The sequence below is a fragment of the Erythrolamprus reginae genome, chromosome Z (assembly GCF_031021105.1).
Source record: "Erythrolamprus reginae isolate rEryReg1 chromosome Z, rEryReg1.hap1, whole genome shotgun sequence".
In the NCBI taxonomy this organism is placed as follows: Eukaryota; Metazoa; Chordata; class Lepidosauria; order Squamata; family Dipsadidae; genus Erythrolamprus; species Erythrolamprus reginae.
The window spans coordinates 117,429,175-117,442,286 of NC_091963.1; the positions used below are offsets into that span (position 1 = coordinate 117,429,175).

The window sequence follows — 13,112 nt, forward strand, 5'->3', positions numbered from 1 at the left end:
TGATAAGCTTCACTCTAAGAACTAGGCAAGAGCAAAACAAGGGACTCTGTAACTATGTAGGATAGATACGATGGACAACTCCAGGAAGGGAAACTTTTAAGTTTTTAATAAAGTCACTCCATCATTCTAATCTTCATTTATCTGTAACACTTGTTAGTTTTATTGAGATGTTGACATGGTAGAAATTCCTGCACAGTGCAATTCACAATTATAGCAATTAAGAGATATTCATTCTACTTAATATTAAATTTTAGGCAGCCAAGGCAACTTATGGTGTTTTTAAATAGTCAACAGTAGCCTTGTTAAGATTCACAGAAATCCACTATCTTTCCTTTCTTGAACTGTATTTTAACCCCATCCTTCTGCCAAATTATAACTGGAGCAAAGCAAATGTTAAAAATAGACCTGCTAATCAGAACAGATTACACGTTATACTGTACTCTGATTCTGGAATATGCTCTCGAAGTAACATGCTATATTTCCTAAGGAAAGCTATTCAAAACAGGAGCCTATTCTTACCATTAAAAGTAAATAGCAGTGTCTTTTTAGTTTCAGGCAGTTTCAAAGGCTGGCCTTCCCTGGGTGAGAACAAAAAGAAGCACTGGTAAAAGGGATTTTAAAAATGACCACCAAAAAATGGCAACAGCAATAACTACCAGTAGAAAGTTACTCCCTAGTAGCCTCCTATATTGGGTGAAACTGCACAAGCCTTACGGAAAAGGTTATCCTACAATATTATAAATTGCAAAATTTCTTGGAAGAAGGAGAATAATTTATATATGGCAACAAAAACCCAGGAATCTGGTAGCATCATTTGTAACTAATATGTTTTATTAAAAGTCAATAAAATAACATTTTAGAAACCATTATTTAGGCTGTTTTGTTATTGTCTTTCAGCCTCCTCTGGGGCAGGGGTCTCCAACCGTGGCAATTTTAAGACTTCTGGACTTCAACTCCCAGAGTTCCTCAGCTAGCAATGTTGAAGTTCAAGTCCACAAGTCTTAAAGTTGCCAAGTTTGGAGACCCCTGCTCTAGGGCCTAAAAAAAACCCACTTAGAAGTTCTGGAAGAACTTCCCACTATAAAGCCCATTGGAAAATCAGGAAGAGAAATCTAGCAGCCGCTTCCCTGATCATTATCTCAAAAGTGTTCGGAAACTTCAGATTGTGCAGAATGCGGCCTCGAGAGCTATTGTGGGCTTACCTAGCTTCGCCCATGTTTCTCCAACACTCCGTGGCTTGCACTGACTGCTGTTCAGTTTCTGGTCACAATTCAAAGTGTTGGTAATGACCTATAAAGCCCTACATGGCATCGGACCATAATACCTCCGAGATCGTCTTCTGCTGCATGAATCCCAGTGGCCGATAAGGTCCCACGGAGTTGGCCTTCTCTGGGTCCCGTCGACTAAACAATGTCATCTGGCGGGCCCCAGGGGAAGAGCCTTCTCTGTGGCGACCCCGGCCCTCTGGAATCAACTCCCCTCAGAGATTAGAACTGCCCCCACCCTCCTTGTCTTTCGTAAATTGCTTAAGACCCACCTTATACCGCCAGGCACGGGGGGACTAAGACATCTCCCCCAGGCTTATATAGTTTTATGTATGGTATGCTTGTGTTGTATGGTTTTATATAATGGACTTTTAGATATTCCTTCTTCTTTTAAATATTAGATTTGTTTATTGTATACTGTTTATTATTGTTGTGAGCCGCCCCGAGTCTTCGGAGAGGGATGGCATGCAAATCTAATAAATTATTATTATTACTATTACTATTATTACTATTATTATTATTATTATTATTATTAAAAGATTAGGTCCTCCAGAAGATCCCTCTTTAGAGATCCTTCCCCTGCAGAAAGAACAGCATAAAGGAATGCAGGATCTCCTTCATCATCAGCAGAGGATCTGCCGTAGTGATTTATCTATTGTGCAGGAAATAAGCAGTAACAGATACTTGCCTGCACCCTGCCACAATTACATGTAGTAAACATTTGTGATAGTTACATGCTATAAACCAGGGTGACAAAATGATAGCCCGTGGCTCAGATGCGTCATGCGTAGGCCACACCCAACCCAGCACTGCAAATGACCAAAATGTCCCAAAACATCATATTACAACAACGTGAAACTTCGAGTTTGACACCCGTGCTGTAAATGTATATTATCTACTCTATAATGGCATCTGGACAATTACTGGGAGAGAATCCATTGCAAATGCTCATCTTTCCAATGGTTAGAATAGGTATTCATAGTTGAGATAGAAGTAGAGCTCACATTGTGCTCTTTTATTTAATGTCCTTGTTCAAACATATCTAATTCTTTATTAAACATACTGTAAAACATGCTCTATTGCTGAAGGGATAGTCATTCCCAACTCATGACTATTGCTACCAGAAATATACAAGACAATAGATGTCAGACTATGGTTCTTAAGTTAAATTTCTCCTCTAATTTTCCTTTTGCAAATTTTAGTGCAATATTCATTTGGAAACCCAAAAGCATATCTTGTGCCATACTCACTCTTGCATAAGTTTTGGACCGGAAAACTGGTCTGAAAAATGAATTGACTCAATCTTATCAGCATAATGTGTGAGGAAATGGATCATCTACCAAAATAAAAGAGATTTAAAACATTAAACATAGGAGCATTTTTATATATATTTATACACACACACACACACCCCACTGGAAAAGGCTGGCAACTATTTCTCTGCCTTCACTGTGTATGCGCAATACAGGTAGTTGTTGACTTATGAAGGCAGCTGGGAGCTGAGTTTCAGTCATAGGTGATGCAGTCATAAAATGCAACTACTGTACATAACTTAAATATGACAATCTTTGCAGTCCTGACTGCTGTCATTAACTGAATCCCAGCTGTTAGGCAGCAAAACGTACTTCCAGCTATACAAACCTAGGTCAGTTAGGATACCAGCACAAAAGTTAAATATCCCAGGCAGTTTGCAAGCAAATCAGCCACAGGAAAATGGCTGCTGTTTGGGTGGGATAGAGCAGTGCATTCGCTGGCTGGAGTATTCTGGGAGTTGAAGTCCAAATATCTTCAAGTTGCCAAGGCTGGGAAACACTGGGATAGAGTGCAAGAAGGGTGTGTGAGGGAGGCACGGGGAGGCTTGTAGAAAATGCAAAAGTGTGCATGACTAGCACAACTGCAGAGGGGCTGGGGGAGATTGTACAGAGGGAAGAGACTAACCCCAACATTTTGCGACTTTTCCTGCCACTGTAACCCACTGACTTTCCAGGGAAACTGGTAAGAAAGGTTGCAAATGATGATCACAGGGTGCTGCAACCAGTTGTCAAATATGAACCTGCTGTCAAGTGCCCAGATTGTGATCATTTGACCACAAGGGTGCTAGGATAGCTAGAATTCCGAGGATTGCTTATAACCACCATTCATTCACCCGCAGCATAATGTCAAATGAAAGATTCATAAATCATGGACTATCTATCAAACCACACCCAGCCACCAGTATTTATAGAAGGAAGGCAGCTCAGGTCTCGCTGTGTTCGCCCTAGAACAAGGACAGAAACACCAGCCTGAAGATGACGAGTGGGACCTCGTCGAAACGTCGCCAGAAATTTCCAAATCCTACATGGGAAGAAACCCGAATATGCCAAGACCGTCAATTTAATAATACTTTCAACATTAGTCCTGCTGAATTAGGGCAAAGTTCTAAAAATTCATCCATGGTCTCTCCTGATAGTATCAGCAGTAAACTATCTCTCGAATTGGAGATTTTATTTAGCGCTCATTTCCTCTGACAGACCTATTATTCTTTATTTGGTTCAACTACCTAAACAGGTTGGTTTTAAGCAGCAATGGATTCCACAGGTCTAGGAGCAAAACAATGTCATGAATTTTGTCTATGGATGAGATATGGCAATGATTCATCAACAGTAAAAAAACAAAGCATCAACAATCAGATTGACGTCATAAATTTGAAATTAAGGTATCATGTAATTCATATCACGCTAGAGGAAATTCTCTAGGAATATTTGATTATATTTCAGCAAAAGGAATCAAGTTGAACTATTCAGACTTTGGGTCTGTGAAAATGCTGTGTACAATCATTATTTATAATTAAACTGTGAGACAAATGGACTAAGAATACCGAATTAATCAGAATTAGTCAGTACCTTCATAGAACAGCACGATTTCAGGTAACCCTTTCCTTCCAGCTTAACCACATGACAATACATACAACAGCCATATGCTTATTTCCAAAACTGACTGCTAAGTTTTTCAGAACCATTCAAGACAGAAAATATTTCACTTTAAAACAGATAAACAAAACAAACAAGAATGTTCCAATGCACAGCAATTTGGAAAGTTGTACTCTTGATGTTCTCATGAGAATTGAGCATTATTGCAGCTTGAATATTTTAACTATTTTACATTACCTTCGTATCCATCATTCCTTCTGTGACCTCACCCATTTCCGATAAGATAGCCAGTGCTTCTGGGAGCCCATACTTTGCCCCAGTTTTGGGTTTATCACTGCAGAACTCACTCTGCCAAAAAGGAATTGCCATGTTATAAAGTATATCTGTTATCCCTTGCACAGTTAAATATTTGATCAACCTAATCCAAACTGAAAGTGATTTAGGAATCTAACAGCTAGAACAAGCCCCTGCTAAACTGAAAGAATAATACAGTGTTCACTCAATTTTTGTGTGTTTGAACTTCGCGAAAATCTATACCACGGTTTTTCAAAAATATTAATTAAAAAGTTCTTCACAGTTTTTTTCCCTATATCACAATTTTTCCCACCCGACAACATCATATGTCATCGCCAAACTTTTGTCCGCCTTTAATAATTTTTTTTAATAAACTTTAATAAATAAACATGGTGAGTAATAATCTAAATGGCTGCTATGCGAATGGGAAATTGTAATTTAGGGGTTTAAAGTGTTAAGGGAAGGCCTGTGATACTGTTCATAGCCAAAAATAGTGTATTTACTTCCGCATCTCTACTTCGCGGAAATTCAACTTTCGCGGGCGGTCTCGGAATGCATCCCCCGCGAAAAGTGAGGGAACACTGTAGCTTGATTGCACAAGAAATATTATGCTGCCTTTAGGGATCATGAGATGAACTAAATCTGGAATAAAAAAATCTCACATTCCAGCATAATTTTTCATGTTTAAAAAAGAATTACAATAGAGGTTTTAAATCATAGGATCTTTTCCCAAAAGTTATAACAATTTCTTTTAATATCATACCAAGCTACACAATGCTTCCCTTCCCAATTTAGCTATAAAGTTAGTTAGCTAGATTGACATTGCAAATCAGACTTCTTCACAAACTGGAGAGTACAAGAGCATGAGAGAAATAAAACACGCACGTCAATAGAGCTACTGTAGCAACAAACTTTGGTATTGTTAGTCCTTGGTTAGAGCTATTTGTTCAATGACTATTTAAAATTACAAGAGCACTGAATGAGGGGAATTATGACTGCTGCTCAAGAGTTTTGAACATGATACCTTCCCCATAATGTAAATCCAATAAATATAGAAGCTGGCAGAAAGTCAGCCTTTAGCTTAATAAACTGCATGGTCTTCACCTAATGCCAGCTGTTCGGATTACCAGAACTGCTGTTGCTAAACTGTATGGTTATATGATGTTGCATTTTGTGACAGTGTCACTTAGTGATGACAATTTTGTTTGCAATTGTCGTTGTAACCAAAAAAAAGACTACCCTGTACATTTGAAATGGTCCTGTGTTGAAACACATTGAGTGAATTCAGAGACTGTATCCATTTAATTATGAGAAAGCAATGCGTTAACACAAAATATAGTTAAGATAGTCCTACACCATTCATAAGGCATCATATACCGTATTTTTCGGTGTATAAGACACACGATTTTACTGCAAAAAGGTGCTTTAAAAATTGGGTGCGTCTTATACATTGAATGTTGTGGAGGTCGCCCAGCAGCCCTCGGCAAAAGGCTGGCAGCTTGACCCCAGGGATGGGCAGGGTGCTGGGCATTGCACCAGCAGCAAAACCTCTCTTTCTAGGTGGCTGCCCGGGGCCTACAGCTGGCAGGGAGAAAGCGAGCATGCCGCCCAAGTTAGCTAGTCCCGATGGAGGTAGCAGCAACTGCTGAGGCAGCTCCGGGGGCTTTCGTTTGAGGAGCCAACCAACAACACGGCGAGGTGGGGGCTGATGGAGCCGAGCCCCCTCATGCCAGACGAACAGGGCCACCCAGCGGGCCTTCTCCATTAGCTGGATTGCACAGAGCGCCAAGGGGATGCCCGCCCGCTTCTCCTCAGCTGCTGCCGCGTTCCCCCACCTCACCAGCCCAGCAGCGGGCGTTCCTTGCAGGGTCCTGGCCGGCACTAACTCCAGTTCTGATGCCCGTGGCGACTAGCCGACCCCATCCAAACTGGGGTCAGTGCCAACAGGGACCCCGCAAGGAACGCCTGCCACCGGGCAGGTGAGGTGGGGGTGCACAGCAGCAGCTGAGGAGAAGCGGGCAGGCATCCCCTTGGCGCTCTGTGCAATCCAGCTAATGGAGAAGGCCTGCGGGGTGGCCCTGTTCATCCGGCACGAGGGGGCTCGGCTCCATCAGCCCCCACCTCAATCTTCTGCCTTCGGGGTTGCCTTTGGGAGATCGCAGTGAGGCAGGTGAGGTGAGGGTGCGTGACGGCAGCTGCCAAGAAGCGGGTGGATGTTCCCTCGGTGCTCTGCGCATCCAACGGATTGCGTTGGAGAGCGACACGCCCCACACTCCAGCGTCCTATCCGCCATCCAAACTGGGGACAGAGGAAAGGGAGGGAGATAGATAGGAAAGGCAGACCCTGAAACTGTCCTCCTCAGAGAGGCGTTTTCGCTCGTCTGCTCAAAAAAGCTTTGGAGGAAGCTGAAGGGAAGAAGAAGGGAGGGGAGAGTATGTGTGTGTGTGTGAGAGAGAGTGATATGATGGGAAAGCATCTTCCACAAGAGACCAGCATCTGGTCCCGAAAGACATTTTCCCTACGTTCATCTCTCACGGGAAAGCCTTGTCCCAACTGCGGTGGAAGGCGGTGGGGAGAGGGTGGCGTCTGGGCTAACATCCTAGAGGGGCGGTGTGTGTGTGTGGTCTTTGGGTAGATCCCCCCCTTTGCTTTTTCGCCCCCCCCCCCGGCAAAAGTGCAAACTGGGCTTCCATGTTTTAGCAAACCAAGAAAGAAACCCAGGTGGGTGGCTAGGGGGTGGGTGGGTGGAGTGTTATCTTCCAGCAAAGACCCTTCTCTCATGACTGGTGGAGGAATTCTGGGAGTTGAAGTCCACTAGTCTTTAAACTGTCAAATCTGAAGACCCCTGAGTTATGGGTTAAGAGTGCAAGGGTCTTCAAGCCTGGCAAGAGTAAGGCTCGTGGACTTCAACTCCCATTCCTAAAATAGCATGACTGGTGGAAGAATTCTGGGTGTTCAGGTCCACAAGCTTGAAGTCCTTGAAGCTGTCAAGTTAATAAAAAGTGTACATGGTTTTAAAAAGTGTACGGTGATCCCTCTATTATCGCGAGGGTTCCGTTCCAAGACCCCTCGCGATAATCGATTTTTCGGGATGTAGGGTTGCGGAAGTAAAAACACCATCTGCGCATGCGCGCCCTTTTTTTCTATGGCCGCGCATGCATAGATGGTGGAGTTTGCGTTCCCCGCCGCCCACGCAAAGGGGAAACCCCATTCGGCTCCTCGCTGCTGCTGCGCTACCGAGCAGATCAGCTGCTGGGCGGCCGAAGGAACCTTCCCTGGGTCTTCCCCCTCTTGCTGGCGGGCGGGTGAGCGGCGGGCATCAGCGAGGAGCCGGGGTTTCCCCTTTGCGTGGGCGGCCGGGAAGACCCAGGTTGGGGGTTCGGGGGGGTGCTGGGAAGCCCCCCAGGCCGGCTGCGACCTTTTAAAACAGCCGCGCCGCTTCCCAGCTGAGTCCTGAAGCCAAACGCGGAAGTGGGGTTTTTTTTAATTAATATTTTTTTAAAAATCGCAATATAGCGTTTCGCGAAGATTGAGATCGCGAAACTCGAGGGATTACTGTACATGATTTTAAAAAGTATACATGGTTTTAAGAAGTATACATGGTTGTAAAAAGTATTCTACTACGCTGGTATTTTATTAAACAATATAATATTACACCATTTGGTTCAGAACACATCTTTCCTTGTTTTCCTCCTCTAAAATCTAGGTGCATCTTATACACCAGCGCGTCTTATACATCGGTGTGTCTTATACACCAGAAAATATGTTAAGTATTAAAATTCCCTCATCTTCCTTCTTTAACTACCAAATTTTTCAAAGTTCTTCCAATAGCTCCAATACATACCAGGTCCTGCATTTCCTTCTGAAGCCGTACCAAGGCTTTTCTCGTCCCAACAGCGAAAACGTAGGTGTCCATATCATCATCATTCATAGTAACTTTTATTTGCTGGATAACACATGTAATAATAGCCACATGTAGGTTATTTTACCTAGGAAGGCTCACTAGTAAATAATATTTTAATCATATGGCAAAAAGCATAAATCGAATAACAAATGCCCACTTAGCCAAGATTAGATCAAACTTAAGGACAGCTCCAGGATCATTCTGAGAATATTCATTCATTCATTCATTCATTCATTCATTCATTCATTCATTCATTCATTCATTCAATTTGTATGCCGCCACTCTCCGCCGACTCCAAGGGGCTCACAACAAGAACAATACAAATCCAATACTTAAAAATACTTTAAAACCCTTAATATAAAAAACAAGCATGCATCTCATACAAACCATACACAAAGCGAAAACGGCCCAGGGGAATCAATTTCCCCATGCCTGACGACAGAGGTGGGTCTTAAGGAGTTTGCGAAAGGCAAGGAGGGTGGGGACAATCCTAATCTCTGGGGAGAGATTCATGAGGGTCGGGGCCGCCACAGAGAAGGCTCTTCCCCTGGGTCCCGCCAGACGACATTGTTTCGTCGACGGGACCTGTAGAAGGCCAACTCTGTGGGACATAACCGGTCGCTGGGATTCGTGCGGCAGAAGGTGGAGATATTCTGGTCAGATGCCATGAAGGGCTTTATAGGTCATAACCAACACTTTGAATTGTGACCGGAAACTGATCGGCAACCAATGCAGACTGTGGAGTGTTGGTGTAACATGGGCATACCTAGGGAAGCCCATGATTGCTCTCGCAGCTGCATTCTGCACGATCTGAAGTTTCCAAACACCCTTCTAAGGTAGCCCCATGTAGAGAGCATTGCAGTAGTCAAGCCTCGAGGTGATGAGGGCATGAGTGACTGTGAGCAGTGACTCCCAGTCCAAATAGGGCCGCAAGTTGTGCACCAGGTGAACCTGGGCACATGCCCCCCTCGCCACAGCTGAAAGATGTTTCTCTAATGTGAGCTGTGGATCGAGGAGGATGCCCAAGTTGCAGACCCTCTCTGAGGGGGTCAGTAATTCCCCCCCTCCCCAGGGTAATGGACGGACAGATGGAATTGTCCTTGGGAGGCAAAACCCACAGCCACTCCGTCTTATCCGGGTTGAGTTTGAGTCTGTTGACACCCATCCAGACCCTAACAGCCTCCAGGCACCGGTACATCACTATATATCTCAAATACACTATAGAATTTTCTCAGTAAAATAATAACTACCAAATGTCTTAAAGTGGCAAGAAAGGCAGACAGTTTCTCATCTCATGCATTTAGCAACTGGAAGAAACATTTTGGTTCATTTTATAGAATACCGCTAATGATCATTTACCAACAGTCATTGGGACAGGAATTCCAATGCTGAACATCACAGTAGTAAAGCTGATATCATGTGACTGCATCAATTTATGAGAACAAACAATCCCGAATGCCGTCATTAGGCACATCCCATGTATTCAGTATTCCATGTTCAAGTGGTTGGAACCTCCTGCGAGTTTCCCCATTGAATCTGTTTGTTTGAAATTAGCGGAGAAGATTGCAAATGGCAGTCACATGACCGGAAGATGCTGTGATGTCATAATTTCAAGCCAGTCGCCACGCGCCTAAATAATCACATGACTTTAGGGACACTGTAATGGCTGCAAATAGGTACTGTCATAGGTATCCTTTGTTCAGGGATGTCATAATCCCTGAACAAGGGGATACTTTTATTTGCAGCATATCATCAGAATAATACTGGTCATTTCCCAGGAAAAAATAGTCTCCCTTCTGATTATAAAATGTGCATATAAATACTTATTCTGGTGCCAACTGACATGATGATAAAACCCACATGCTTTGACTCTGAATTTCTACTAAAGCACATGCTGCTTCTGGGATTTAAAAGAAAATGTCGAAAAATTTAAAAACTTATTTTTGCAGCCATATGGGCTACAATTTGTGAACTTTTGTTAGAAAAAACAGAAAGCAGTGACTCCCACTGTGAGAGTAAAAGCATCACACATACAGACCTATAATTTTAATAAGCTATTCAAACAAGTGTTATGAATATATATTCACTCAAGCTATTTTTGATTATGAAATTAACACATACCACTTGATCACAGGCTGGCCTCATCATGCGTGCAAGAACATTCAGCAAGTCTTGTCTCTTAAGAAACTGAAAAGTGAAAAGCGCAAAAGTGTGAGAACTTCTCATCCTTCCATTCAGGCCCCTAGTCCAACGAACATGAAAAGTTTTCTTGCTGTGAAAATATTGATTTGTATAAAATATTCATTCTGGAGTTTAATATATTTTTATGCTGCTTTTCTCCCACAGTTCAAGGCACTGATACACATTAAGGACCCAGATAGTGAAAATTAACTTCTCCAGTCCAGACATCAGGCAAGACAAGATATGCTCAGATGTACCTCCAGATTATATATTGGGCCTATCTATAATATCCATACCTAGGAGAAGCTTTAAGTAAACAAAATTAGAGTACAAAATTTTGTCTTGGGACTCTGGCATCATGCTGTCTTTTTCCATGGGAAATTAGGAATCCTAATCTTCCTTAGTGATTAGAGGAAGGAATGATCCATTTCAGGGGATATAAGTTTTATTTACTTGCTTCCATGTCCTTCATGATAAAGTGGGTGGAGTAGAAGACGTGCATTGTGCAGTCAGTTTTTTGGTTTGTTTTACAACAACCTGCACCTAGCAATTCTGCCCAGCATTAATTCCATTTAAGATTACCATTAGTGTTGGGCGATCCGAACTTGCATAGTTCGGGTCCGTGCAGAACTTTGCGCGGTGTGTGGCATGCCAAAGCTGAACCCGGACTTTTAAAAAAGTCCGTGTTCAGGTTCAGCATTCACTCGAACACCGTAGTAGGCAGGAGGTGGAGATAGGGAGGGCTCTGACTCAGCGAAGCTGGCTGAAGAACTCTGGGAGTTGAAGTCCACAAAGTCTTAAAGTGAGGTTGGCTGGCTGAAGAACTCTGGGAGTTGAAGTCCACAAAGTCTTAAAGTGAGGTTGGCTGGCTGAAAAACTCTGGGAGTTGAATTCCACAAAGTCTTAAAATGAGGTTGGATGGCTGAAGAACTCTGGGAGTTGAAGTCCACAAAGTCTTAAAGTGAGGTTGGCTGGCTGAGGAACTCTGGGAGTTGAAGTCCACAAAGTCTTAAAGTGAGGTTGGCTGGCTGAGGAACTCTGGGAGTTGAATTCCACAAAGTCTTAAAATGAGGTTGGATGGCTGAAGAACTCTGGGAGTTGAAGTCCACAAAGTCTTAAAGTGAGGTTGGATGGCTGAAGAACTCTGGGAGTTGAAGTCCACAAAGTCTTAAAGTGAGGTTGGCTGGCTGAAGAACTCTGGGAGTTGAAGTCCACAAAGTCTTAAAGTGAGGTTGGCTGGCTGAGGAACTCTGGGAGTTGAAGTCCACCCCAGCGCTCTTTGGAAATGGGAGGGGCGGCAGGCAGAGGGGAATCCCCCCCCCCACTCTCCAACCCTCTGCGTCACCGCCCGGCTGTCATCTTCTGTGAAGAGGAGGAGGAGCCGGGCACCGGTGGCGGCGGAGGAAGGCGAACACCGGGGAGCTGTCGTCCGGTTGGGAGGTGAGAGGAGGAGGGCTTTAAAAGGGTGGAAGGAAATTATTGGATTATTATTGGATAAATTATTGGATTATAGGCGGACTATTGGAGCACAAAGAGGGAGGGGAGGCGTGGATTTCCCACAGACTGGGGGGGGGGGGAGTGTTCTAGCTGGTGGTTTTCAAAAGTGTGTGTGTGTGTGAGAGAGGGAGAGTGTGTGTGTGTGAGAGAGAGAGAGTGTGTGTGAGAGTTTTGTGTAAATATGTGTATGAAAGTGTGTGCGCGTGTGTGTGTGTGTGTGTGTGTGTGAGAGAGAGAAAGTTGTGTGTGAGAGAGGGTGCATGTGTATTTGTGTGGTGTGTGGTGTGTGTGTGTGGGAGAAAGACCACGCAGGGAAGGAAGGCTGGCAGGCGACAGTCATCGCCCCACTTTTTTTTCACCTGCTCCGTGCCTTCCTTCATCACTCCTCACTGGAGAAAGTGGGAGGAGAAAGGCGGACAGGAACCGACTCTTCCTCCCAATAGAATCGGCCACGTTGCCAAGCAAGCTGACGGGTCCTACCCGGCTCTTTCCTGGCCCGTGGCTGTATTTCCTCAACTCCCCTGTTTCGGCCTCCTTTTACTTGCAGCGCCATTCCCAAAGTGGGGAAATTTTGGGCTCAGAGGTGGCTTGGCTCTCCCCCCGTTGCGCCCATTGCCCAGGGAAGCCTTAGCTCACCCCGGCACTCTTTGGAGTGCAATGGGGGGGGGGGGAAACTGTGCTGCTGCTGAGCCCAAAATTTCCCCGCCTGGGGAATGGCACTGCAAGCAAAAGGAGGCGGGGAATCCCATTTCTTGCCATCCAAGATGGGATTCCAGGGGCGGGGCTTTGACGTCACGGAGACTCCTTCCTGGGCAGGGCCGAAACAGGGGAGTTGAGGAAATAAAGCCACGGGCCAGGAAGGAGTCTCCGTGACGTCAAAGCCCCGCCCCCGGAATCCCAGCCTGGGCGGCAAGCAAATGGGATTCCCTGCCTCATTTGCTTGCAGCGCCAATCCCGAGGTGGGGAAATTTTGGGCTCAGAGGCAGCACGGCTCTCCCCCCCTGTTGCGCCTATTGCATAGGGCAGCCTGTGGCTGCGGCCTCCGAGCCTTTTCCGCAAGAA

The 13,112-nt window shown here is 44.5% G+C and overlaps 1 protein-coding gene across 1 annotated transcript in view; it reads right to left on the reverse strand.

The window, feature by feature from the left end:
• CCDC47 (coiled-coil domain containing 47) overlaps nt 1-13,112 on the reverse strand; it is a 35,454-nt gene that overhangs the window by 9,620 nt on the left and 12,722 nt on the right. The window contains exons 6-10 of the mRNA XM_070729002.1: nt 10,494-10,559; nt 8,313-8,414; nt 4,412-4,522; nt 2,516-2,601; nt 520-578 (exon numbers count right to left, since the gene is read on the reverse strand). Coding sequence (XP_070585103.1) covers nt 520-578; nt 2,516-2,601; nt 4,412-4,522; nt 8,313-8,414; nt 10,494-10,559 — 424 coding nt within the window. The remainder of the gene's footprint in view (nt 1-519; nt 579-2,515; nt 2,602-4,411; nt 4,523-8,312; nt 8,415-10,493; nt 10,560-13,112) is intronic.